This window comes from Littorina saxatilis, linkage group LG9 (genome assembly GCF_037325665.1).
Source record: "Littorina saxatilis isolate snail1 linkage group LG9, US_GU_Lsax_2.0, whole genome shotgun sequence".
Lineage (NCBI taxonomy): Eukaryota > Metazoa > Mollusca > Gastropoda > Littorinimorpha > Littorinidae > Littorina > Littorina saxatilis.
In genome coordinates, this window is record NC_090253.1 from 17,855,270 (window position 1) to 17,880,558 (window position 25,289).

General features: G+C 42.2%; 2 protein-coding genes across 2 annotated transcripts; one reads left to right on the forward strand and one right to left on the reverse strand.

Annotated features, from left to right (window-relative positions):
* Positions 1 to 212: 212 nt before the first annotated feature.
* LOC138977115 (serine-rich adhesin for platelets-like) lies at positions 213 to 22,210 on the reverse strand. The gene is made up of 9 exons (XM_070350024.1): positions 22,097 to 22,210; positions 18,923 to 19,169; positions 16,483 to 17,648; positions 15,855 to 15,980; positions 14,911 to 14,998; positions 8,124 to 11,305; positions 5,340 to 5,468; positions 4,371 to 4,508; positions 213 to 3,835 (listed from the first exon to the last, which is right to left on the reverse strand). The coding sequence occupies exons 1-9, from the start codon at positions 22,208 to 22,210 to the stop codon at positions 3,338 to 3,340; spliced, it is 5,688 nt and encodes a 1,895-aa protein (XP_070206125.1). The 3' UTR covers positions 213 to 3,337.
* Positions 22,211 to 22,676: 466 nt separating this feature from the next.
* LOC138975460 (uncharacterized) lies at positions 22,677 to 25,231 on the forward strand. The gene is made up of 3 exons (XM_070348146.1): positions 22,677 to 22,999; positions 23,704 to 23,789; positions 24,550 to 25,231. The coding sequence occupies exons 1-3, from the start codon at positions 22,845 to 22,847 to the stop codon at positions 24,954 to 24,956; spliced, it is 648 nt and encodes a 215-aa protein (XP_070204247.1). The 5' UTR covers positions 22,677 to 22,844; the 3' UTR covers positions 24,957 to 25,231.
* The last annotated feature ends 58 nt before the right edge of the window (positions 25,232 to 25,289 follow it).

The window sequence follows — 25,289 nt, forward strand, 5'->3', positions numbered from 1 at the left end:
ACACACACACACACACACACACACACACACACACATTCTAAATAGAAATGCTAAATATTTCAATACATTTCTAAGATCATAATAAAAAATCCAGAAGAAAAAATCAGCATCATTATTTGCTCTTTATAAACCTAAAACGCTACCGACAGAGAAAGTTAGTGAAACACTGTCAGTCACACCATATCCAAAACCAAACCACACCATATTAGGGAACTGCGTTTATTTATGATAACGTATGCAGCAAACAGAGGTCAAATGCATATGAACTCGTATGATCAAAACAAAACTTAAAACTGTGCGGCGAAAATAGTAAACAAAACAAAACTAGAGCAGAAAGAACTGCCGGTCAGATCAACAATAAAGCTAGGGTACTTAAAAACACACAAAAAGACAAATAGCGATTTTGTTTTAGAGGCAAAAAGTTAAAAATAGATTTTAACACACACACACACACACACACACACACACACACAATGCAATACAAACAAACAAACAAACCAAACTAACAAACAAAAGAACGGTGCGCCAAAATTAGTCAAAACTAGAACATATATAGAACAAAATAAGTTCAGAAATAAAGACTAGTCCAAAAATAACTTGCCACTTTGTGTGAGAACAGAGTATATACAGCAAGCCGCAGCACTGTAAGATGATCCTCACGATGTAACCAGTGAACGCTCTGCGTGGTTTGTAAACCAGCATTAATCAAAAGGCACGAGGAATAATTTACAGAACCAATATCGGGTACTTTAGTTCAATGACAAAGCAGTAGCTGTATTCTAATACATGTTTTTTCAACAACCTTCAAATGTATGCAATCACAATCGATGATGGTTGGCCATTTCTTCTGGTTATTTTCGTAAACCCCGATAAAATACCGGGAACTTCCGGTTGACGCGAAAGTTGGTGTAACATATTCCCTTGGAAATAGATGGCAGATCCTAAGCCGCGGGTACCCAACATTACCGATAAACACTATACTAGGGACATTGTTATAGTTAGACAAATTATGTCACATACAAAAAGTCGCCAATTCGACAACTTTCTGTGCAGTATGGGCGTTTTACATTTACTCAAGTTTTGACTAAATGTTTTAACATAGAAGGGGAATCGAGACGAGGGTCGTGGTGTATGTGTGTGTGTCTGTCTGTGCGTGTGTGTGTGTAGAGCGATTCAGACTAAACTACTGGACCGATCTTTATGAAATTTGACATGACAGTTCCTGGGAATGATATCCCCGGACTTGTTTTTTTTTCTTCGATAAATACCTTTGATGACGTCATATCCGGCTTTTTGTAAAAGTTGAGGCGGCACTGTCACACCCTCATTTTTCAATCAAATTGATTGAAATTTTGGCAAAGCAATCTTCGACGACGGCCGGGGTTTGGTATTGCATTTCAGCTTGGTGGCTTAAAAACTAATGAGTGAGTTTGGTCATTAAAAATCGGAAACTTATAATTAATTTTTTTGTTTTATTAAACGATCCAAAAACAATTTCATCTTATTCTTCGTTATTGTCTGATTCCAAAAACATATAAATATGTTATATTTGGATGAAAAACAAGCTCTGAAAATTACAAATATAAAAATTATGATCAAAATTAAATTTCCGAAATCGATTTAAAAACAATTTCATCTTATTCCTTGTCGGTTCCTGATTCCAAAAACATATAGATATGATATGTTTGGATTAAAAACACGCTCAGAAAGTTAAAACGAAGAGAGGTACAGAAAAAACGTGCTATGCAGCACAGCGAAACCACTACCGCGCTGAACAGGCTCGTCAGTTTCACTCCGTTTTGCACAAGCGGCGGACTACGGTCATTGTGAAAAAATGCAGTGCGTTCAGATTCATTCTGTGAGTTCGACTGAGCTTGACTAAATGTAGTATTTTCGCCTTACGCGACTTGTTTTCTTCTTCTTTTTGTGGCTGAAGTCATTTTGTAACTGACATCTATTTCTATCTGCAAAATTAATTCAACAACAATAAAATATGGGCTGTTTTTCTTTTCGTTTTTGCTGAAGTAATTTGGTAATATAACTGACATCTATTTCTATGTGAAAAATTAATTCAACAACAAAATCCCCACACGCACACAAATCATCCAGACTGTAAATATTCAATCAATCAATCAATCAATATGAAGCTTACATAGCGCGTATTCCGTGGGTACAGTTCTAAGCGCTTGTCGAAGAGTTGTCAACACAGGACTAACAAAGAAACTAACATCTACAGCTACAGACGGACACGAACCCTATCACACACTAGCAAACCCTGATAAACATACAACAAACAACTGTTTAACAACAATGTACACATCAATAGCTAGGTCCAAACAAAATAATATTAAACACAAAGAAAACACCTCTCACAGAGCACAGCACAAGAATGTCTTTTGGGGCACAACACATCACGTCGAACATGAAAGTCGCAGCCAGCTACGGGAAGAACTGAGTCTTCAACCTACTCTTGAACGCGTCAAGAGAGGGGCTCTGGCGAAGCTCAAGCGGCAGGGAGTTCCAGACGGAGGGGCCCGCGGAGGGGAATGCAAGCTGACCAGCAGATGCGAGTTTCGAGCGAGGGATGTGAAGGCGGAGTGGGTCAGCAGCAGAACGAAGGGGACGGTCGGAGGGCTGGGTGTACAGGTATTTGGTATATTTGGTATGTGTCCAAGTGGAGTGATGTTATCCAATTTCAGTATCATTGTAAAGTCTCATCAAATCCACTGTGGCCAAGAAATTGGCAGAATCGGCACTCCAGAGTCCACAATCTGCTGAGTGAGAATCCACCAACCTCAACATTCTCAAAGACGACAACATATAGCATTAGTTAACACTAAATACTCTTTCAACCAGTCATCTACAGACGCCAAGAAGTTTTGCGACACGGTGATCTTCGCAAAATCGGCGCTCTCGTGAGTTCACAGTTTTCTGAGTGCAAAAAATTGTCACAAACATCCTCAACTTTCTCAAAGACGACAACAAGAACCACTGGTTAAAACACATTCACTCAGTTTCATTTGAATTCATCAGTTCCAGACATCCACACAAGCAGAGAAGTTTTGCAAGTAGGACATTTTTGCAGAAACGGTGCTCGAAAAACTCGCGAGTTCACAATCTGTTCACACCTTCTCGAAGACGACAACATAATCCAACAGTAAAACAAACATTCTCTCGGCGGTGAATTCGTCAGTTCCAGTCATCCATAGAAGTCCAAAAGTTTTGTGAAATGGTGATCTTGGCTTGACAAACTCGCGATTTCACAGTCTGTACACACTTTCTCAAAGACAACATATTCCGTTCGAAAACAATAGTCTCTCAATGACAATTGAATCAATCAGTCCCAGTCATCCACAGTCGCCCAGAAGTTTTGCGACATGGTGATTTTGGCAAAATCGGCACTCCAGAAACTCGTGAGTTCACAATCTGTAGAGTGCGAAGCTATCTCTTCGTCCGCAACGAGCCTCAACTTTCTCAAAGATGACAGCATCTTATCGGCACACAGATGAGCGGACCCGTCAACTCCTGCATCTAGCGAAGACACTGTGGTTTGTGTAGGCGGAAGCAAGCTTGACTTGTGAACACCAGTATTCTCCTGCCATTGAGACGGTTGGTTAGAACATGATCCACTAAGGCTACGGGAATTTTCTTGGTGTATTGCTGATCTCTCTTGCGGTAGTCTAGTCGTTGTGAGAGTTTCTGCGATGTTGGGATTCGCCGTTGCGGTTCGTGTGGTTGCATTGGATGTGGCGGTGTTGGATGATGACGTTGGATTTGGACTTAGAAGATGTGTCCGTCCACAGACCACTGCCAGCGAGTGACCATTGTAGCTGATCTGTTTATATACACACATTTATCAGACTTGCTCATAAATATTGAAGTAAACCAACAGACAAAAGAGAGTTGTATATATATGCCTAAATATTACTAACATCCATACACGTGTGAGATTACGTTATCAAATGATTAAATTCACACAAAAAGCATCTGAGCCAGAATTTCTTCTTTACAACAGGAGGCAATGAAACTATTGCAGGTATTACTGTGTGTCAAATGGACACGAAACTAGGCCGCTAATAATTTCAACATTGTTATATTCATGGACATTTGAACCGTAAGCTTTTCCCCGTTCTAAATCCAACGCCATAAAGTTATGGAGGTAACATTCGATTACTCGTAAACACATAGATAATACAATAACACAAACTCAATCGTGCAACAAAGAAGGAAAGCTGCTCAAATTTGTTTTTAAATCTTCAAATGTAGCTTTAACTTTTCAAGTTTTGCTCCATGATTTTTAAACCCGGAACTCCGGCAAGAATATACGCTGCTGCCAAAACATCAGACCAGGAAGGAAAAAGGTGTCTCACCGTACTGTAGGCCCTTGAACGTTTGATGCGTGGCAAACCGCTAACAGCTCTATACCAGCTGAGGGGGTTAGCAAAGGTCAACCCGGCGGAGTCCTCTATTCGACCGTCTGTCATAATGCTTGCTTTCTTTTCTCTTCCCTGAAAAAAGGGAAACTATATGTATTTTGATGAAAAGAAGCGTTGTTTTCTTGTTTTGTGTTTTGTTTTCTGGCGTGTTTTTCGTTGTTTTTTCATATCCTTTTTGTGTGTGTGTGTGTGTGTGTGTGTGTGTGTGTGTGTGGGGGGGGGGGGGTGTTGGTCGTTTCTGTTTTGTTATAAGAATCTGATAACATTCTCTGTTGGTCTCCGCCCACCCCACCCCACACACATAACACTCACCATGTCTTCATATATGTAATCTTTCGCATTATCATTATGTAGTTATCTTTCATTTCTCTCTTCTTCGCAATGACGATGTTCTTTATATTCAAAACAGTATCATATTGCGGCGGCGACAGAAATGTTACAATTTCACATGACAACCAGAAATGTGACCCTCCACCACGAAATGAGTCGCATGTCACCTCGCGCGGTTCTGCGCTAGGCTTAATATAAGTCCGGGGGGACTGTGGTAAAAGTGTGAGGGTCACCTTAGTCACAGGCTTATAACTCGAACAGTTTTCGCTCTTTTCTAAAACGGTTTTTACCACTGGATAGAGCATAAAACACTCTTTAGGAAAATTTAAAAATATGTAAATCATGCAAAGATGACATGCGACTCATTCCGTGGTGGAGGGTCACAAATAAGAAGAGGTTGCACATGTATGTATATGACCGTATGTACATGTACATTCCTTAATTGTGCACGTGGTAATTAACGATCACTGCCGAGGTTATTCCTATTGATAATTTCGCTCAAACCCCCCCCCCCCCCCTTTGTTTTTATCTATCTCCCTTTCTATCTCTGCAAGCAAATGATTGCATTCTCACCTTCTCGTGAACAGAGAGGCACAGACGTCCAGGCAGGATGACGCCAGAATCAAGAAGTTCTCGGTAGCGGGGAGGCATGGAGGACATTCCGCCACCAGTCGTCTTCTTCGGAAGTGTCTCATTTCGCTCCTGTATATATAAAGATAAATGGACTAGCTACAATAGCATGGGTGGGACTGACAAATGTCATGAATCCTGAAGAACCAGACGAACCAACCTAAACCGAACAACAACAACAACAACAACAAACAAGTCGCGTAAGGCGAAATTACTACATTTAGTCAAGCTGTCGAACTCACAGAATAAAACTGAACGCACTGCATTTTTTCACCAAGACCGCATACTCGTAGTTTCGTCAGTCCACCGCGCGTGGCAAAGGCAGTGAAATCGACAAGCCAGAATAGTGCGGTAATGGTCGCGCTGAGCGGGATAGCACGCTTTTCTGTACCTATCTTCGTTTTAACTTTCTGAGCGTGTTTTTAATCCAAACATATCCTATCTATATGTTTTTGGAATGAGAAACCGTTGTTTTTAAATCGATTTTGGACATTTTATTTTAATCATAATTTTTATATGTTTAATTTTCAGAGCTTGTTTTTGATCCGAATATAATATATTTATGTTTTTGGAATCAGAAAATGATGAAGAATAAGATGAATGTAATTTTGGATCGTTTTGAAAAAAAATAATTTTAATTACAATTTTCAGATTTTTAATGACCAAAGTCATTAATTAATTTTTAAGCCTCCAAGCTGAAATGCAATACCAAAATCCGGCCTTTGTCGAAGATTGCTTGGCCAAAATTTCAATCAATTTGATTGAAAAATGAGGGTGTGACAGTGCCGCCTCAACTTGTACAAAAAGCCGGATATGACGTCATCAAAGACATTTTTCGAAAAAAATGAAAAAATTGTCTGAGGATATCATACCCTGGAACTCTCATGTAAAATTTCATAAAGATCAGTCCAGTAGTTTCGGAGATTTAATTATCAAACTCATTAGTTTTTAAGCCACCAAGCTGAAATGCAATACCAAAGTCCGGCCTTCGTCGAAGATTGCTTTGCCAAAATTTCAATCAATTTGATTGAACATGTACAATGAGGGTGTGACAGTGCCGCCTCAACTTTTACAAAAAGCCGGATATGACGTCATCAAAGGTATTTATCGAAAAAAATGAAAAAAATATCCGGGGATATCATTCCCAGGAACTCTCATGTCAAATTTCATAAAGATCGGTCCAGTAGTTTAGTCTGAATCGCTCTACACACACACACGCACAGACAGACAGACAGACAGACAGACAGACACACACATACGTACACCACGACCCTCGTCTCGATTCCCCCTCTATGTTAAAACATTTAGTCAAAACTTGACTAAATGTAAAGAAGAAGAAACAAGTCGCGTAAGGCGAAATTACTACATTTAGTCAAGCTGTGGAACTCACAGAATGAAATTGAATGCACTGCATTTTTTTTACAATGACCGTAGTCCGCTGCTTGTGCATAACGGAGTGAAACTGACGAGCCTGTTCAGCGCGGTAGTGGTTTCGCTGTGCTGCATAGCACGCTTTTCTGTACCTCTCTTCGTTTTAACTTTCTGAGCGTGTTTTTAATACAAACATATCATATCTATATGTTTTTTGAATCAGAAACCGACAAGGAATAAGATGAAATTGTTTTTAAATCGATTTCAGAAATTTAATTTTGATCATAATTTTTATATTTTTAATTTTCAGAGCTTGTTTTTCATCCAAATATAACATATTTATATGTTTTTGGAATCAGAAAATGATGTAGAATAAGATGAACGTAAAATTGGATCGTTTTATATAAAAAAATTATTACAATTTTCAGATTTTTAATGACCAAAGTCATTAATTAATTTTTAAGCCACCAAGCTGAAATGCAATACCGAAGTCCGGCCTTCGTCGAAGATTGTTTAAAAAAAATTTCAATCAATTTGATTGAAAAATGAGGGTGTGACAGTGCCGCCTCAACTTTTACAAAAAGCCGGATATGACGTCATCAAAAGTATTTATCGAAAAAAAGAAAAACAAGTCCGGGGATATCATTCCCAGGAACTCTCATGTCAAATTTCATAAAGATCGGTCCAGTAGTTTGGTCTGAATCGCTCTACACACACACGCGCACAGACAGACAGACACACAGACACAGACACACACACACACATACACCACGACCCTCGTCTCGATTCCCCCTCTATGTTAAAACATTTAGTCAAAACTTGACTAAATGTAAAAAAGGCCATAATCGAATCCGGATTTCCGGCATATACCGGAAGAATCCCACCCATGCACTAGGTAGCCTAGTATTGGACTGTTCAAGGGGAAGGATGATATCTTATTTCACGTACAATCCAGGCAAGATGTGTTATGATTTACACAGGAAGAATGGTGTATCTCATATTATTTGCACTACAAGTAACGCAAAAGTTAATTTTAGATGATAAAATTAACCAATAATACACCAAATACTACAGTCGAACCTGTCCTAAAAACCACCCCTTGATATGATAAGGACCACCTGCCCATTACGACAACCCAAAAGTATCCCCGACGAGATTCTTTCCTATATGATTCATCTTTTTTCATAACGACCACCTATCTACATAGGACCACTTATGGTCGCTTGGGAGTTTGATATAGACAGGTTCGATTTTACATGTATTTTGTTTTCTTACCTCCCGTCGCGATATAACCTTGAATGGTTGAAAACGACGTTAAACACCAAATAAAGAAAGAAAGAAAGAAAGTTTTCTTACCTTCCCGAATTTAGCTCCTGGCCGCGTAAACTTTGAACCACTCTGCGAAAGCAGTGGCCATGATGTTTCCCCCTCCCTGGCTGCACTTCCCAGTGATGCGATGTCACTGTAAACGTCTCCCGTAATGTCTGCATCACGACGAAAACTCGTGTCACCAGGCCCAAGCCTCCTTATTGCTCGTTCTCTATCTCCACTCGTGTCACCAGGCCCAAGCCTCCTTATTGCTCGTTCTCTATCTCCCCAGTCAACTCTTGAAACCTCTGTATGCTGAGTGCTTCTTCCTCCTAATGGCCTAGGGTCTGCGCCTTTGCTTCCAGGCTCAGTTTCACCACCAGAAGCTGCTTCATTCTGGTACGAATCAGTTTCTCTCTGTCTTAGATCAGCGGCAGGTTGTTTTGTGATGGACTCTTTCTGTTTGAAAACGGTCTCTTTCGCCATTTTGCGCAGAATTTCTCTGGATGATACTGGGAAGACATCAGTCATTGTCATGCTTGTCACTGTGGATGATGGAGATGAAGGTCGCCGAGGTGCTGTGAGGTGCGGAATGGGCTGGGGCGCGGAATTCCGGGGTCCAAGTTGTGTTGGTTTCCGAATGGTATCACGCGGAGTGTCTGTATTCTGCGGTTGTTTTGATGTCACGTTCTGCGATGGGGCCGCAGTGACACTTTGTGATGGTGTTTGAGTTGGTTGCCGTTGTGAAGTGCAGGCGAGATTCTGTCCAGGCTTCGGCGCCGGGAGTATGATTTGTGCTGGTCGGGGGGTCGCACATTTCGGCTTTTCTAAAGTCGAAGGAGTCATCTGAGCTACTTTGGTTTGCAGTAAAGACTTTGAGCCCACGTCAACCTTGCTTGAACAATTTACAATGATGACTTGGACAGGTCCTTTTTCTGCAGATACTGGAGTTGCAGTTTCCGTATTTGACGCTTGCTTAGCAAGCGAACCCTGTGCATTAACAGACACAGAAAGAATGCTTGGTTGTGACTGTGAGGCGGAATTGGTGATATCTTCAGTTCTGGCTGATCTGTACTTTTGTGTAGAAATAGTTGTGTTCTGCAGTGTGGAAGCTGTCTTGCTACTACCCTCAGTGGATGTGTGAAGGCATGACTCCGAACGCCCAGTTCTATCCATGCCTTCTGCTGGTTGTTCGGTTGGAACATGTTCCCTGGCTTCACGTGAAACTCCCAATTTCGCAGTGCTGATTGCATCAGTATCGGCAGCAGGAAGGGTAGATGTTTGTCCTTCGTTGTTCAGTAAGCTGTTCATTCTCTGTGACTTGCAACTAGGAGAAGCGTTGTCGGATTTTGTCGCGTTTTCCCTGTCGCTGCCGACGCCTTGTGACGAAGACGATGATCTAGATCTCTTTCGACTCGAGGAAGAGCTCTTCGATGACTGCGAGTTATTCTGGGGTATTGGACATTTTGTGCGAATAATTCCACTGCATGGGTTGGGCACTCTGCTTAGACCAACAAAGTCTTCCCTGCTAATGGCATCGTTTCCAAAGGGTTTGCTCTCTCGTTGGATACAATCTATCAAGATTTCTGAGCAGTCGTCGTCATCTTCAAAACACTGTGAGACAGGGTTACAAATAGCATGCTGTGTCTCTACTATCTCGCTGTCGAACATTGCTGTTGAGGCAGTAACGGTGTGCTGCTGAAGAATTGACTGAGACACAAATTCGGAATGCTGAGACAAATGCGAAGTATTTTTGAACACTGGTGTCTTTTTTGGGGAATCGGCTATTACAGAACTTTGAGAGTTGCAATCAAAAGGCACCGTTAGAGTGTCAAAGGTGTGTGTTTGGATTGTAGATGAAATGTTTTCGATAAGACCATCCATTGGTTCCGTCTGAGATTGTGGAGAGACAGCAGTGTATAATACTTTCCCCAATGCCGGGTCTTGGGTCTCCATGAAATCAACGGATTCATGAACTGTGGCTGCTTCTCTGGTGTTCTGCTGTATTTCTGAAGCAGCTATGTCTGCGTTAGTCTCGTTCATGTTTTGCCTGTCTAGGTCATCTTTCTCCCAGTTGTCGGCGTTGTGGTCGCTTCTTTCGTCCATATCTTCGTCGTTTGATACAATATTCTCATTTCTTGGTCTTCCGTCGATCCCTTTAAGATTTGTCAACGACTTCGGAGAAGATGCAGAGACCTTGCTCGACTGGCACTGTCTCGTTGCTGTTGAATTCGTTGAAGCTGTCACCGGATCCTGCTCGACAAATGCGAATGTCTGTGTAGCTCCAGGTGAAGTCGAGTGTCGCTCATCGGGTGTAACTTCTCTCTCTGATCCTGAAACTGGCCGAGAGACCAGCTCTGTAGTTTCTGTTAATTCTTCCTGAACTCTTTTCGATCTTGACTTTGTGCTTTCGATTGCCGATTCGGATAACCTTTCAGCTGGGGAGGCCACTTTTGAAACGTTGTATATCTCTGTCTTTGATGAAGGCAGGGCAGGAACGCTTGTGTTTTTCGGCCGTTTCCACGTTGGTTTTGGATGCAGAATTGACTGTGACGTTTGGCTATCACTGTCCAAATACTCATCCGCGTTTTCAGTGTTCTGTCTACCTTCCTGGTCAGAAACGCCTTGGGGTGGACATGATTTCTGTGAACTGTCAGCACAACGCGAAGCCACAGAACTCTTGTTGGTGTTGTCACTTGAGACGACATGAGCTGTGTTGTTCGCATGGCTTAAGGTTCCACCTGGTACAGACACACTGACAGGTCCTTGAATCTCTGTCATGTTGTTTTCTGTGGTGTTCACACGATGTAGCGCTCCACCTGCTACTGGCCCACTGCAAGGTCCTTGCATGTCTTCCAGATCGTTCTCTGCCTGTGACTCATGCGTTTCCATCACAGACACTTTTCCACAGACACTTTCATACTCTTGACGGCAATCTTCAGCAACGCGTGTTGCCTGTGTCTTCTTCAAAGCGCTGTTGGCTTGTAACCCCTTCATCCTTGGCTTTTTCGCCTCGGCGCTGAATTTTGTCTTCAGCATCTGATGGCTCTTGAATAATGTTTGAAGAGCAGTGCATCGTAGAGAGAGATTCTGAAGTTGCTGTTTGGTCTTGCCCTTTTCCTTTGGTGTCATCTTTCCTGTCTTGACTTTTTCTGCTAATGCTGACTTTTCTTCTTTCTGACGCTTGTTAATCTGCCGAATGACTTTCTCAAGGCTCTGAGTAAGGGATGCTGAAAAAAGCAAAATAAAACTAAAATAATAAAACAAAGGGAGATGTAATCAGACAAGCAAACATATATTTAAGTAGTTATTCAAAGCGCCATGATTTTTTTTAATGAGAAGCAATAAGTGTGCGTGCAAGCTTCGTGTAAAAGGATGCCTCAGCGGCAGAAACGAAAACCCGAACGGTGCATGAATGGAAACATTTATAGTACCAGATAAAAGGAGAATTCACATATCACACAAGCTCACGCGCACACACACACACACACACACACACACACACACACACACACACACACACCCACACATATACGCACACATACGCGCACACATACGTATACACAAACACACTTAACGTACACACGGAAACAAAACCAATGCACATGTCGTATACGCGCGCTCAATGGTACTTGTGTGCGTAAACACACACACACACACACACACACACACACACACACACACACACACACACACACACACACACACACACAGTGGTAGGATAATGTCGAGCAGCCCTTGCACTCATTCTCTAACACACACACACACACACACACACACACGCACGCACGCGCGCATGCACACACCTCCAGAGTAGTAGGAACATGGACAGCCCTTACACTCATTCTCTACCACACACACACACACGCACACGCGCGCGCGCGCGCGCGCATGCACACACACACCCGGAGTAGTAGGAACATGGACAGCCCTTACACTCACTGATTCTCTAACACACACACACACACACACACACACACACACACACTCGGAATAGTAGGAACATGGACATCCCTTACACTCATTCTTTGTAAGATAACAATGGTCCGTTAACACCAGTGCCGCCAGTTGTGTTGTCTGACGTCAACGACCCACGTTTTTCCCCTCCCTCAACTCCTATTGCGAACAACATTAGCTTCTCTAAGGCCCGCTGCAACTGTACACCTGATGAGTTTCTTTCCAGTTTGAGCGTTGCAAATCAATGGCACCTGTCTTCTTATTCCAAGATCATTTTACAGAAGTCTATGTTATTAAAACTTTGCGAAAACACAAATAGCAGACAAGAATAAATTGTCATCATTTTCACGAGTTTTCATTCACAAGCACCTGGGAAATAAATCTCATGTTCCCCAGGCAATAAATCCCCGGTTACCATAGTTGCAGGAAGCAGGTTACACATGGATAATCAAAAGCAAACCCAATAGAAACGCTACGGGATTCTTCGGCTCTTTTCATTGGTGTTTCCCCAGACCTAAACAGACGACACGACACTGCTTTGCAAAGTTCCAAAAACGAACTGGCAAACTGGCAAAAGTAAACAAAAAACAAGTCGCGTAAGGCGAAAATACAATATTTAGTCAAGTAGCTGTCGAACTCACAGAATGAAACGCAATGCCATTTTACTCGTAGCATCGTCAGGCCACCGCTCATGGCAAAGGCAGTGAAATTGACAAGAAGAACGGGGTAGTAGTTGCGCTAAGAAGGATAGCACGCTTTTCTGTACCTCTCTTTGTTTTAACTTTCTGAGCGTGTTTTTAATCCAAACATATCATATCTATATGTTTTTGGAATCAGGAACCGACAAGGAATAAGATGAAAGTGTTTTTAAATTGATTTGGACAATTTAATTTTGATAATAATTTTTATATATTTAATTTTCAGAGCTTGTTTTTAATCCAAATATAACATATTTATATGTTTTTGGAATCAGCAAATGATGGAGAATAAGATAAACGTAAATTTGGATCGTTTTATAAATTTTTATTTTTTTTTACAATTTTCCGATTTTTAATGACCAAAGTCATTAATTAATTTTTAAGCCACCAAGCTGAAATGCAATACCGAACCCCGGGCTTCGTCGAAGATTACTTGACCAAAATTTGAACCAATTTGGTTGAAAAATGAGGGCGTGACAGTGCCGCCTCAACTTTCACGAAAAGCCGGATATGACGTCATCAAAGACATTTATCAAAAAAATGAAAAAAACGTTCGGGGATTTCATACCCAGGAACTCTCATGTCAAATTTCATAAAGATCGGTCCAGTAGTTTAGTCTGAATCGCTCTACACACACACACACACACACACACACACACGCACGCACGCACGCACGCACGCACATACACCACGACCCTCGTTTCGATTCCCCCTCGATGTTAAAATATTTAGTCAAAACTTGACTAAATATAACAAAACTACTTCATGAAAGGTCATTCATTCATCAAAAACAAATGAAACCCAGCGATATGCAGGGCCGGACTACCGGGGGGGTTATGGGGGTTGCGCAACCCCCCCCCCCCCCTCCCCCTAGCCTAAACATGTACCTCACTTATTTAAAACATTTTTTATTATTGTTTATTTTATGCCGTTTCATGCAAGGAGCGACCATTTTCCTATCTCAGAATATGACCTACCCATCAGCTTCAGGGCGCTTCGCCCCCTGAACCCCACAAGGGGCTCTGCCCCTTGACCCCGCCAGGGGGAACATCCCCCTGGACCACCACTGGCAACCCCCCCCCCCCTCTTAGCCTAGTCCGGCCCTGATATGTTTTGTCTTCTTACAGAGTCATGGAGTGCGTGTATCTGTGTTTCGATACACAGACGTTCGGAGAAACACGAACGTCAAGTTCAAGTAAAACGACCCCTGACACACACATTTTGACCCGTGCACAAGACGTTGTAGCGATAAACGAAGCGCAAATAAGAAACAATAATAAAAGCAAAGAAAATAGCAACAAGATATGCAAACATCTAACAAAGCCGAGCAAGCAGAATGACAGGTCTAATGAAAAACAAAGAGGTACTGAGTCGGAAACAAATCGCGATTCTTTCCTTCGCTGCACGACGCAAATCTTCTGTGACCTTTGACCAAACGTAGCTTCCACATTCGATCACTCAGCTTAATAATTACAACAGAAAGCCGAGGGGGTGGAATACCGAGATGAACCTACAGAACTGTGCATCCTCAAACCTGACATATTCATCCCAACATTTAATGAACTCAAAAACACAGAAAGTTGCTTTCACACGCCAGCTCATTCTGATAATCCTCGTTCCACGGCCATCGTTGATTGCCAGTGGTTATCAAACCGGGACTCGTGTGGTTATCAGCACGGAACCCGTGTTTCAAAGCATGGCTCCCTGGGTTGATTGTGCACTTATTTTCTCACTACCAAAATGATGACAAAAACGATGTTTGGTGGTTTGTTGACAGACCAGCTTTTTTGTCGGTCCTCGGGGGGCATATCGACTTTTGTTTCATATTTATTGACCGCGAACTTCGGCCTTGGTCAATAAATATGAAACAAAAGACGATATGCTCCCCCTCGGACCGACAAAAAAGCTGGTATGTCAACAACCCATCAAACATCTTATAATGTCATCCACCTTGAGCGTTGGACATCGAGCGCGGCTGTTTTCATATCCGATATCAGTTTAAACAAGTCTATGTCGCATGAACTTTGCCAAAAAAGAAGCTGTTGAGAGGATAATACAATGTATTAGAGTTTTTCTATATTCAGGTAGCGAACATTGACGAACGCTTGCATGTTTTTGTGTTTTCCTACCTAACTGTCTTCAAACTATCGACAAGGGTTTTTATCAATGAATGAGCCTACCTTGGTCGTTTGCTGAAACCTGGGCTGCTGATGCTCGTTCATAAATGTGTCGGATTCGTTCGATGATAACGATTTCCTCTGTGTGAACCTGAAACAAATAATGTGTTTCGCACACTCACGCACGCACGCAAACAAGAAAGGACGGACATACTTACCCAAATACACACACGGCACAAGCACACACAAACAACCACAATCACAACCACATGCACACACAGACACGGACACGGACACAGACACACACGCAGACACAGACACAGACACACACACAGACAGACACAGACAGACACACACACACACACACACACACAAAATCACACCCATACATATATATATACACACAATTAATAATATCATATGCCATGTAAAACGTGCACGTAAATTAAAACCACATTCACAGCATTCTTCATCGTGTGTTCAACTTGGCAACTATACAGATCGAGGTAGAAGATATGCAAAAATAGTATGTGTGGTATTTGCTTGTTCGTTTGTCTTCATCAAAAACTATTTATCCTGGATTCATACGAATTGACAAGGCTTTGACGCTGGTTCGAAATATCTGTGAACGTAACGTTTTGTTTTGTCAATAATTGAACGTTCCAACAACATACCTTTCTTGTTTTAATGTCGCTCTAAACTGAACTACTTTTGTAACTGATACTTATGTCATCTTGAGAATTAAATTCAGCAGAAGAAATACCCCTCTTTAGAAGGCCGCCAGGCTGTAGAAAGTTGCTACATAGGCCCTATATATACCCAAGTCGATGGACGCCCTTAAAGCGCATGTAAACGTCTGCACAGATCTGTGACGTTTGACATACTCGCTTGCTTGGGAAGGGAGATACCTTTAAATCACCTCGATTCCTTCCAAAGTTATAATTGTAGAGCTGAAATTTTATGGGCACTCTTTTTGCGTGAAGAGTTCAACATTATTTAAAGTTTACCTGGCGTTCTGCGGATACTTTGTGAGTGATGTCTTTTACCGTGTCCAAGAGGCGTTTGGAATTCCAGGAATCACTTTCAAGACTCCGTTGACTATCTCTGTCAGGCACGCTCTGGCTGTGTCGGATCTGAAATCAAATAGATATAAAAATAAGATAAGGATAAAGGTTTCATATAGTCCTGTGAGTTCACAAGTTACCCTCATGGAAATTCAGGCTGCGACAACTGGGTACCGAGGCTGAGCTATTTCCCCGCCACACGCTCACCCATGTCAAATTCTTCATTAGTGCAGCGCTGATTTGAGAAGGCTGCGCTTAGAACTGTACCCACGGAATACGCGCGATATAAGCCTCATATTGATTGATTGATTGATGTATATCACTGGGGTTATTTAAAATAAACTTCAAACGTGCATTTTACCTCTTGTGGTAGAAGTGCATGTAGTACTATTAATCTATTCACCATAGGCATGTGATAATGCATGTTCTATTGAAAGCAACATCAACAGTTACAACAGAAACAGCTCAAAGTTCGCCTCAAAGAACACACACACACACACACACACACACACACACACACACACACACACACACACACACACACTCATGCAAGAAATAGTAGTCCTCATACCTTCACACTTTGAGGTGGTAGCGTGACGTCAGAGCCTTCGTCTCCGATAACGTCAGCATCCGCAGAGTCCCTTATGACGTCATGCTCTGTGTGAGCAATTTTCGCTGTGTCACGGTTACATCGTCCACTGATTCTGTCAGAACCACATCTTTGGACAACTTCTCTGTCACGCTGAACATAACCCATAACCCCAGCAACTTCTCCGTTTCTACCTGAATCTTTTTGTCCTGAGTTTTTGCTTCTCTTGCTCGTGATAAGTTCGCTCTCTCCACTGAGTGTTGAAACCTTTGGCGTAGCTTCATAGATTTTTTGTGAGAACTCGCCGATTCGGCTTTCTTCTGCTACAATTCTTTTGTGGACATTTTCCTCGATTGCCTCAGCCGTACAGATGGGTTCAGTTAGGCTGTGCTCTTTCTCTGCGCATTTCATGTAGTCCTTTGCAGGCCGACTGTCTTTTTCAGCAGAGCAAGGATCAATCCCTTTTCTGTCGTACGGAACTTTAAACTTCTGTGCGCCTTTTTTGGTTTGCTGGAGTTTTGGAGACAGGGTTATGCTCTTCGTGAAGTCTGAATTCCTCATGTCTCCTTTGCAAGTCTGTCGTGTCTCCAAATCCGCACTAAAATCTTGACATTTCTCAGCTTGCTCGTCGTCTGTTTCGGGTCTTGGACAAGTGAAGCGGCTTTGCTGTGAGATTTCTTCTTCACCAGGACGATCAGCAGATACTCTTATATCTTCTTCGTCGCCGGGACCTGCAAACTGAGTTTTTGTCCGCTCTGATTCGCATGTTTGCCTCCCCCTGTTGCTGTTTTTCTGGCAACACGATTCTTGGGTGGAAAGAGTGCAAGTCTCTTTCTTTCTCTGGTCGACAATCTCCGCAGGTTCCACGCTCTTTGTGTTCATGCTCTGATCAATATTTCTGTCATTTCCCATACTTTCTGTGTTCTTCCTCTGATCAATATTTCCGTCATTTCCCGTACTTTCTGTGTTCTTCCTCTGGCCAACATGTCCTTCGTTTTCCACAGTAGCTGCGTTCTTCTTCTGCTCACCATTTTCTTCATCATTCATGTTTTTCACGTCTTCTTTTGTGTCTGGGGATGTTAGCAACTGATCGCAAAGCATGCTGATGTTTTTCCTCAACCCATCTTCCTCGAGGGAACATGACTCATCTAAGAAGACAGAAATGACGAGTTCAGGTTAGAACGAAACATCATATTTTTTCGTTTATTAAACTGTAATCGGACATTTTGATTCTTTTTCATTGAATGTTGCCAGGGTTTGTTTTGAAGCTATCGAGGGACCGCCCAAATCCGTCTTCACGGGCTATTTTGCGCTTGGCTTTAACTTCGAACTCGTTTCTTAAATTTGTGTCAGATTGTCCATTTATGAAAGACGGGTCCACACACATAGGGGAAGGGCCCCTAATATGGACCACTTTTTGTTTATTGCTGATAACTAGCTTGTTTTCGTGCAAAGAAGTTTCATTTTGTGTTTGGTAGTCCTTCTTTCTTAGGTTAACCGTTAGGCCTAATTACAGTAAAATAGCTTTGATACACATTCAGCAAAAATTAAATACAGAAAAAATCTCAAAGGGTCCATATTAGGAGCCTGGGCGCCTAATATGGACCAGTGAAGCGGTCTTCACGAATCACTGTAAAAAGCCCCCAATATTTCAAAATAACATGATACAACTTAGTGTACAAGTCAGCCTAATTAAAATATGCTCCAGATTTATCTGTTTCGGGTTGATGAGAGCATTATTTGAAGCACACCAGGAAACTAAAGAAGCTTATCAAAAACAGAGTGAAAATAAGTGAAATTATCAACTTCCACGAAAAGAAGACTTTTCGTTGCATTTTTTTTAAATCTCGAGGGCTAGTTATAGGTTATTACCAGCAAGCTTCTTAATGAATTAATGAAAATAGCCTTTAGCTTTTATTTTCTTCGATTTGTTAAAGGTGGTCCATATTAGGGGACTCGCACATACTTTGAGATTTTGCTATTATTTTTTGTTTGCAGTAGAAACTCGGGGTCAACACTGCTAAAATGTAACAAATACGGTATTAGCTGTCATATATAGCCATTTCTGTTTGATAAAAGCTTTGCCTGTAGACAGAAACGAGTCCGTTTTAGGCGGCAAATTTAGAGTGAACGCTGCCAAAAGTGAAAAAAGAGAAAAAGCCTAACGGTTTTGAGATTTGTGTTTCTGCAACTGTTTTGACATGTGCAAGTTATCCAAAAGAGGGTGAATACAGCGAATAAAACTTTTTTGAGCGCTCTAGCGCCGTTAGTTGGTGGTGGTCCATATTAGGAGCCGGTCCATATTAGGAGCCCTTCCACTACATTACACACACGCACACTCACGCTGGCTCAACATCCTCCTCCCCCCTCCCCCAACACCCTCCCAATTCACACCCACCCACACCCACCACATAACGCGTACCTTGCGACTCCACTTGCATATCATCATCCTCTGCAACTCCACTTTTAGGCGAAAACAACGAACCCAGAATTTCCGGTGTAGCCCTGACGTTATGACTTGAAACATCTTGGGCGGTGATGTTTTCGGCAACCAATTTGTCGTCAACGTCGTCGTCATCGACTGTGGTGGAGTTAGTGTGGAAGAGTGACTGAGATGCCTCACCCGGTTCGTAGTCTGAGCGGACATTTTGAGCAGCATCGTCTTCGGGCTTAGATCAAATAACAAACGGACGTAGCTGCTTTGAATTAAGGCAGAATACTGAATCTGTAATTGGTCAAGGATGGGGATTTGTCTTGACATTGCATATAGGAAACATTCACTCCAGCCAAGCACACCCAACACACGCATCTATAAAAAATATTTAAAAAATAAATAAATTACCAACATCAATTAAAAAACGACACTTGGTAGCCTATTTATAGGCATTCGTTTGAGTTTACGTCCCAAGAGGTTTTATTTTTTATGACTGAATCATGATTCAGTTGAATAAATTTTAGTTTAAACCAATATCCGGGCACTTGAGGAAATGAAGAGTATTGAAAAAACAAGCGACTTTCATCCTACATTTGACATTATATTATGATTTTATTGATTCATGATTATTCTGAAACAGACGATATGATGACTGTCTAGTTCATAATAACACAAACACACAATTTTGATGCTCAAAATACAACACTTACCTAATTCATAACTGTATAAAACAAAATATAACAGAAGTAGTGTGAGCTTTGCGAAGAGAATTGGTGACGGTACAAATGACATTTTACTTACGACAGCCAACGAAAGTGCATGCGTTCGATTATCAATGTGCAGGATAGGAATGACAGGAGAACCTGGAATATATTAAGGAAAACGATCTCTTCATCTGTCTCCATATCTTTGTACAAACTCGTCTTATAGGGTGAATTATTATGTGCGTACTTATATCACACGTCTGTGTGCTTTTAGTGCTTTGTTTTGTCACAGAGAACTTAAAAATTGGTTATTGTAGACATAATACTACGATCCATTGCAGTCACCACACCACAATCGATAATCAAAAAGGATTAAAACAAGAAGGGCAAAGCCCATACGACTCACATGCTTTACACATTTTTCCTACCAAAATACATGTGACCTTGACCCAAGGTCAAGGTCATCCAAGGTCATGCAACACAAAGCTGTTAATTCAAGACATAGGAAGTACAATGGTGCTTATTGGCTCTTTCTACCATGAGATATGGTCACTTTTAGTGGTTCACTACCTTATTTTGGTCACATTTTATAAGGGTCAAAGTGACCTTGACCTTGATCATATGTGACCAAATGTGTCTCATGATGAAAGCATAACATGTGCCCCACATAATTTTTAAGTTTGAAACAGTTATCTTCCATAGTTCAGGGTCAAGGTCACTTCAAAATATGTATACAATCCAACTTTGAAGAGCTCCTGTGACCTTGACCTTGAAGCAAGGTAAACCAAACTGGTATCAAAAGATGGGGCTTACTTTGCCCTATATATCATATATAGGTGAGGTATTGAATCTCAAAAACTTCAGAGAAAATGTGAAAAATGTGAAAAATAGCTGTTTTTTAGGCAACATTTATGGCCCCTGCGACCTTGACCTTGAAGCAAGGTCAAGATGCTATGTATGTTTTTTGGGGCCTTGTCATCATACACCATCTTGCCAAATTTGGTACTGATAGACTGAATAGTGTCCAAGAAATATCCAACGTTAAAGTTTTCCGGACGGACGGACGGACGGACGGACGTCCGGACGGACGGACGGACGGACGGACGACTCGGGTGAGTACATAGACTCACTTTTGCTTCGCATGTGAGTCAAAAAACCACCTCTAAAAACTAAGTAGTGGTTACAACTATTACACGGGGCGATTGCTTCAAACTGACTGGAGACATTCCAGCAAATACTGAACAAGGTTTCTCTGTCGAGGACATATTTATCAGCATGCTATTACTCTTGGGGGGGGGGGGGGGGGGGGCAATGTTCTCTAGCATTTTGATACTCCAGCTGAATAGCCTTCATTCGACGGACATGCAGCGATACTACCTGTGTCTTCGGCCTGGTTTGTACTGTCATGTTGAAATCTGGAACAAATCATCAACATAATTAATTTACAAATACACTGTTGACGGTTAAAAAGGTATTTGATAACGAATGTCTGTGAAATAAGTCGGCATGATACGTATAGTCGGTTAGTTTTAAATAAGTGGAAGTTTGTTTGTTGGTTGGTTGCTTTCTACACTTTGTCACGTAGGATTAAATTAATGGTTATTTTGTTGCTTGTTTGCTTTTATTTTCGATTGTATACAGGGTAGTGACAGTCTGTTATATTTAAAAACGATTTATGGCGTACGCGGTTCGACAATATCAGGGTTTAGCTTGGGAGAAAAAGGCAATGGGACATTTGTCCCCCTCAACCAAATTCCGATGGGACATAGTCGAAGGCAAGAAGCTACAAAGAGGCCTGTACGCGTTTTAACCAAAGATGCAAAAGGGTGCAATATGGTGCCATCTGAGAATTAGCCGCTATATTGTGTTATCTCTGTATATGTGTGTGTGTGACTGTGTGTGTGTGTGTGTGTGTGTGTGTGTGTGTGTGTGTGCGTGCGTGCGTGCGTGCGTGCGTGTGTGTGTGTGTGTGTGTGTGTGTGTGTGCGTGCGTGTTTAATCCGATGTAAAATGTACATTTGGTGACGCAGTGGTATGTAATCTCAATGCACCCTTTGACGCACTGAAGGGAATTGTGATGAGACATTTTCAGAATTTATGCGCCAATGGCTGCATGGCGCACTAGTAAATGAAACCCTGCAGTATACATGTATAATACGCGCTGCCAACACGGTGTGTGTGTGGTTGTGTGTGTGTGTGTGTGTGTGTGTGTGTGTGTGTGTGTATGTGTGTGTATGTGTGCGTGCGTGCGTGTGTTTGTGAGTGTGGGCGTGCGTGCGCGTGTACGTGTGACGAGCGTGCGTGTCTGTCTTCTTAACTGTATTTAAATGTATGTCTTTCCATACATATGGTTTTAAATGCCCATTTGTCTAATCAATATATGTCTGCATGCATGTTTCCCGAGCAAAATCGAATTATAAATACATTCCCCTTACGTTTCCAAAGAAAGGTGCGGTACCAGAAGACTGTCGGCAATGTCGCCTTCCATTGACGAATCGCTGACAAAGGACATCGCAGAGCTCAATTCGGCATTAAAGTCGTCCGCATTCTGCTCTGTGTTTCCTGGATCCATCTGGTGACTGTTGTTTCTGTGACGTAGGTGAAAATTTTAAGTGAAAGTACGTCTCCTGTTTTACTACTCATGTAGTCTAATTCGTGATGAAAAACTGTATTTTGACTTAGAAATGAGCACACCTGCTCCGTCCTCGGTAGTAAACTCCATCGGCCCGGTCACTCTCTTCCAAATTATGATCTCCCACACCCGTGAAGAAGAATCAAAGAAAAATAAGGTTTTCACCATAACCTCATAAACAAAAACAAAAAGCATACCTGCCAAATAGATATTTTATTCCCTGATGTGTGCGCAGTATTTCGTATTGAATGCGCCAAATGCACTTGCCGTCTGCTCTGCTCAACAATCAGGGGACATTACTCCAAGCACATATTTTGGTCTAATCACCGGAATGAAACAAAATATTCAAGAATACTATTTAGTTCGCGTCATCACTGACGAAAATATGAATGTAAACATCACACAAAATTACGTCAAATGAATAATAGCAGCTACCCAGTCACCGTTCCAAAAACCAAGGGTGCGCATTGAAAGAACGAAATGGATCTCTGAACACTGGCAACATTTTGACACAGTTCGGCGAAGCAAGAGGTCACGGGTGCCCCTGAAAGTCGTCCCTTCTCGTCGTTTAAACATGGACGAAGTATCAAGAGGATTGGATGAAATGGCTCTGAGAACACCCGATAATAATAACCTGTGTGCCCATCAACACATTCCAGGTGCCATTGCCATTGAAGCTTGCGGCTGTGCAGAGCTTGTGAGAAATGACTCTGGTGGAGCTCTTGCCACGTAAGTCGTTACTAAGACGAACACACACACACACACACACACACATTGGCACACACATTGGCACACACACACACAGTGACACACACACACACGAGTACAGTAAATTCTTATTGTACTCTCTTTGTGTGTTCAACTTGACTAATAATTATGTGTGTATATATCTGTTTATGTGAGACTGACTGATTTTCCTTTGAAATGCGCAGATGGACAAAGGGTTGTACTGAATGGGAGGAGTATACAATTGCTTTTTGACAATGGTGCTGATTCTTTACAGTTATGCCAGTACAGTATCATTCCCTTTGAGTTTCCAATCCTCGATCTTTTCTCTCCCTCTCTCACAGCGCGGCCCCACGCCTCCCCTCCGCTCTCTTTCTCCCTCTCTATCATCCCCTTCCACTCTGTGTCTCTCTCACCCTCCCACATTATCTCTCGCTCTCTCTAAAGATGATCGTCTCCTCTCTCTCCCCATCTCCGGATCTCTCTTTCTCTCTCTCCCTCCCCGTCTCTCTCTCCCTCTCTCTCGCTCCCTCCCCCTCCCCCTCTGCGGATCTCTCTCTCCCTCGCCCTCTCTCTCTTTTAGGGGATAGGTCGACTGAGAGTTTACAGTGGTGGAAAGAAAGATGTAAGCTGCATGGAGAAGTCGGAAGAAACTGAAGAGCGTGGCAGGCAGTTGGTTTCACGTGCTCATGGTTTTGGCGTTGCAGACCTCTGCACAGGTGTAAGGGGCGTCATCACCTGCCCATCATCGGAGAAGAGATGCAGGGAGATCAACCAATACGGCTCCTTAAACGTAAGTCCAGAGAAGAGTGGTCCAAAAGTAAGGGGGAAAAGGTCTCCAAATTAGAAACCCATGTCAAGATGTTAATTGGTTTGTTTTTGTTTTTTCATCCCCGGTTGAAAATAAGAAAATAAGTCATGATTCTCACGTGACCATGGTGCAATCTACTGCTCCACAACATAAAACATGTGTCCAATTTTTCACAGCAGGAGGAGTTCGAAACAGAATAAATCTCACTTAGCATATAGAAAGGCCTGTATACATGGAAGTGTCTGGCTGGGGACAGTTGATTGATTAAGTGACTTCCCACAGAACCTTTTCATGATAACCGAGTCATAACTACCCCAAGACAGGCGCTTTGCTACAATCTTATGTGGTCAAATACCAGCTGCGAATGCAGACACTAATGCGATTCTGATAGTTCTATTTTTACTGAAATTACTAATACGCAGAAAAGGTGTGGTCTATGCGTACTTTTTTATGCTGATTTTGACTTAAACATCAAAATCTTTAGCTGGGGCTTTGGAATTTACGGAAAACCGTAAGTAGACAAGTAGGGCGAAGGGAACAAACACTCACAATTGGAACAGGAATAGGAGGGGAAGTGGAGAAAAAAAAGAGACAGACAAACAGAAAAATTTATGTCACTGAATTGATTGAGGGATCGAGAGACTGTGAGACATAAAATCAGCCAGCCACCATACCCAGAAATTAAAGTAAACTCTATGATGTCCTTAACATCACCACCACTGAACCAAACCTTTCATTTCAGCCGGTAATCCAGACGGCAAAGCCATGCTGCTGGGAGAAGCGTACCAGCAAGCCCCCGACGCCACCTATGACTCGACCATCTCCACTTTCTCGGACTGCCCACACCCCTTTCCGGTCCAACAGCCTGAGCAAACGAGCTCTGTGGAAAATCAACGAGAGGAATCTCCTCAGACCTCCCCATCCGGTCCGCAGGTTGCGATCTCCAAGTCTGAACACGCTGAAGAAGGGGCAGTCAACGGTGTGAAGGAGACAGTGGAGAAAGTTCAGAGCGTGGAGAAAGTTCAGAGCGTGGAGAAAGTTCAGAGCGTGGAGAAAGTTCAGAGCGTGGAGAAAGTTCAGAAAGTTCAGAGCGTGGAGAAAGTTCAGAGCGTGGAGCCGGAGAGCACCGCTGAAGCTGCAGCTTCATGAAAACTCATTGAAAGAAAATTCCTGGGGAGGTGTGCATCAAAAAGTGCCAAAGTGGGTGTAAAACAAGTACTGGGTTGGATTGGTTGAAACTGAGACTTGTTTGCGATTTCAACCTGTCCAACGCCGTGCATGTGACCCACCCAACTGGGCAATTTCTCGTTCACACCAACCTTGAAAAAAATATCTGCGCATGTGCAGTCTTATCATTTCAGAGCATTGTTGAACAGTTATGTTGAGATCTGATGGTTGATAAAAGAACCCAGCTGGCAGCAAGATTGAGAGTCATGGGCATCATAACTGAGAGAACAACTGTATATATATATATCTCTCTCT

Excerpts from the sequence above, each read along its gene's own strand:
- LOC138975460 (XM_070348146.1), top strand. The coding sequence starts at position 22,845 with ATGGACGAAGTATCAAGAGGATTGGATGAAATGGCTCTGAGAACACCC. Across the intron at positions 23,000-23,703 it reads TCTGGTGGAGCTCTTGCCAC|ACCTCTGCACAGGTGTAAGG; the intron begins GTAAGTCGTTAC and ends TTGGCGTTGCAG. Across the intron at positions 23,790-24,549 it reads ACCAATACGGCTCCTTAAAC|CCGGTAATCCAGACGGCAAA; the intron begins GTAAGTCCAGAG and ends CTTTCATTTCAG.
- LOC138977115 (XM_070350024.1), bottom strand. The coding sequence starts at position 22,210 with ATGGATCCAGGAAACACAGAGCAGAATGCGGACGACTTTAATGCCGAA. Across the intron at positions 15,981-16,482 it reads TACCACCTCAAAGTGTGAAG|ATCCGACACAGCCAGAGCGT; the intron begins GTATGAGGACTA and ends ATTTGATTTCAG. Across the intron at positions 5,469-8,123 it reads CAGGAGCTAAATTCGGGAAG|GAGCGAAATGAGACACTTCC; the intron begins GTAAGAAAACTT and ends TTATATATACAG.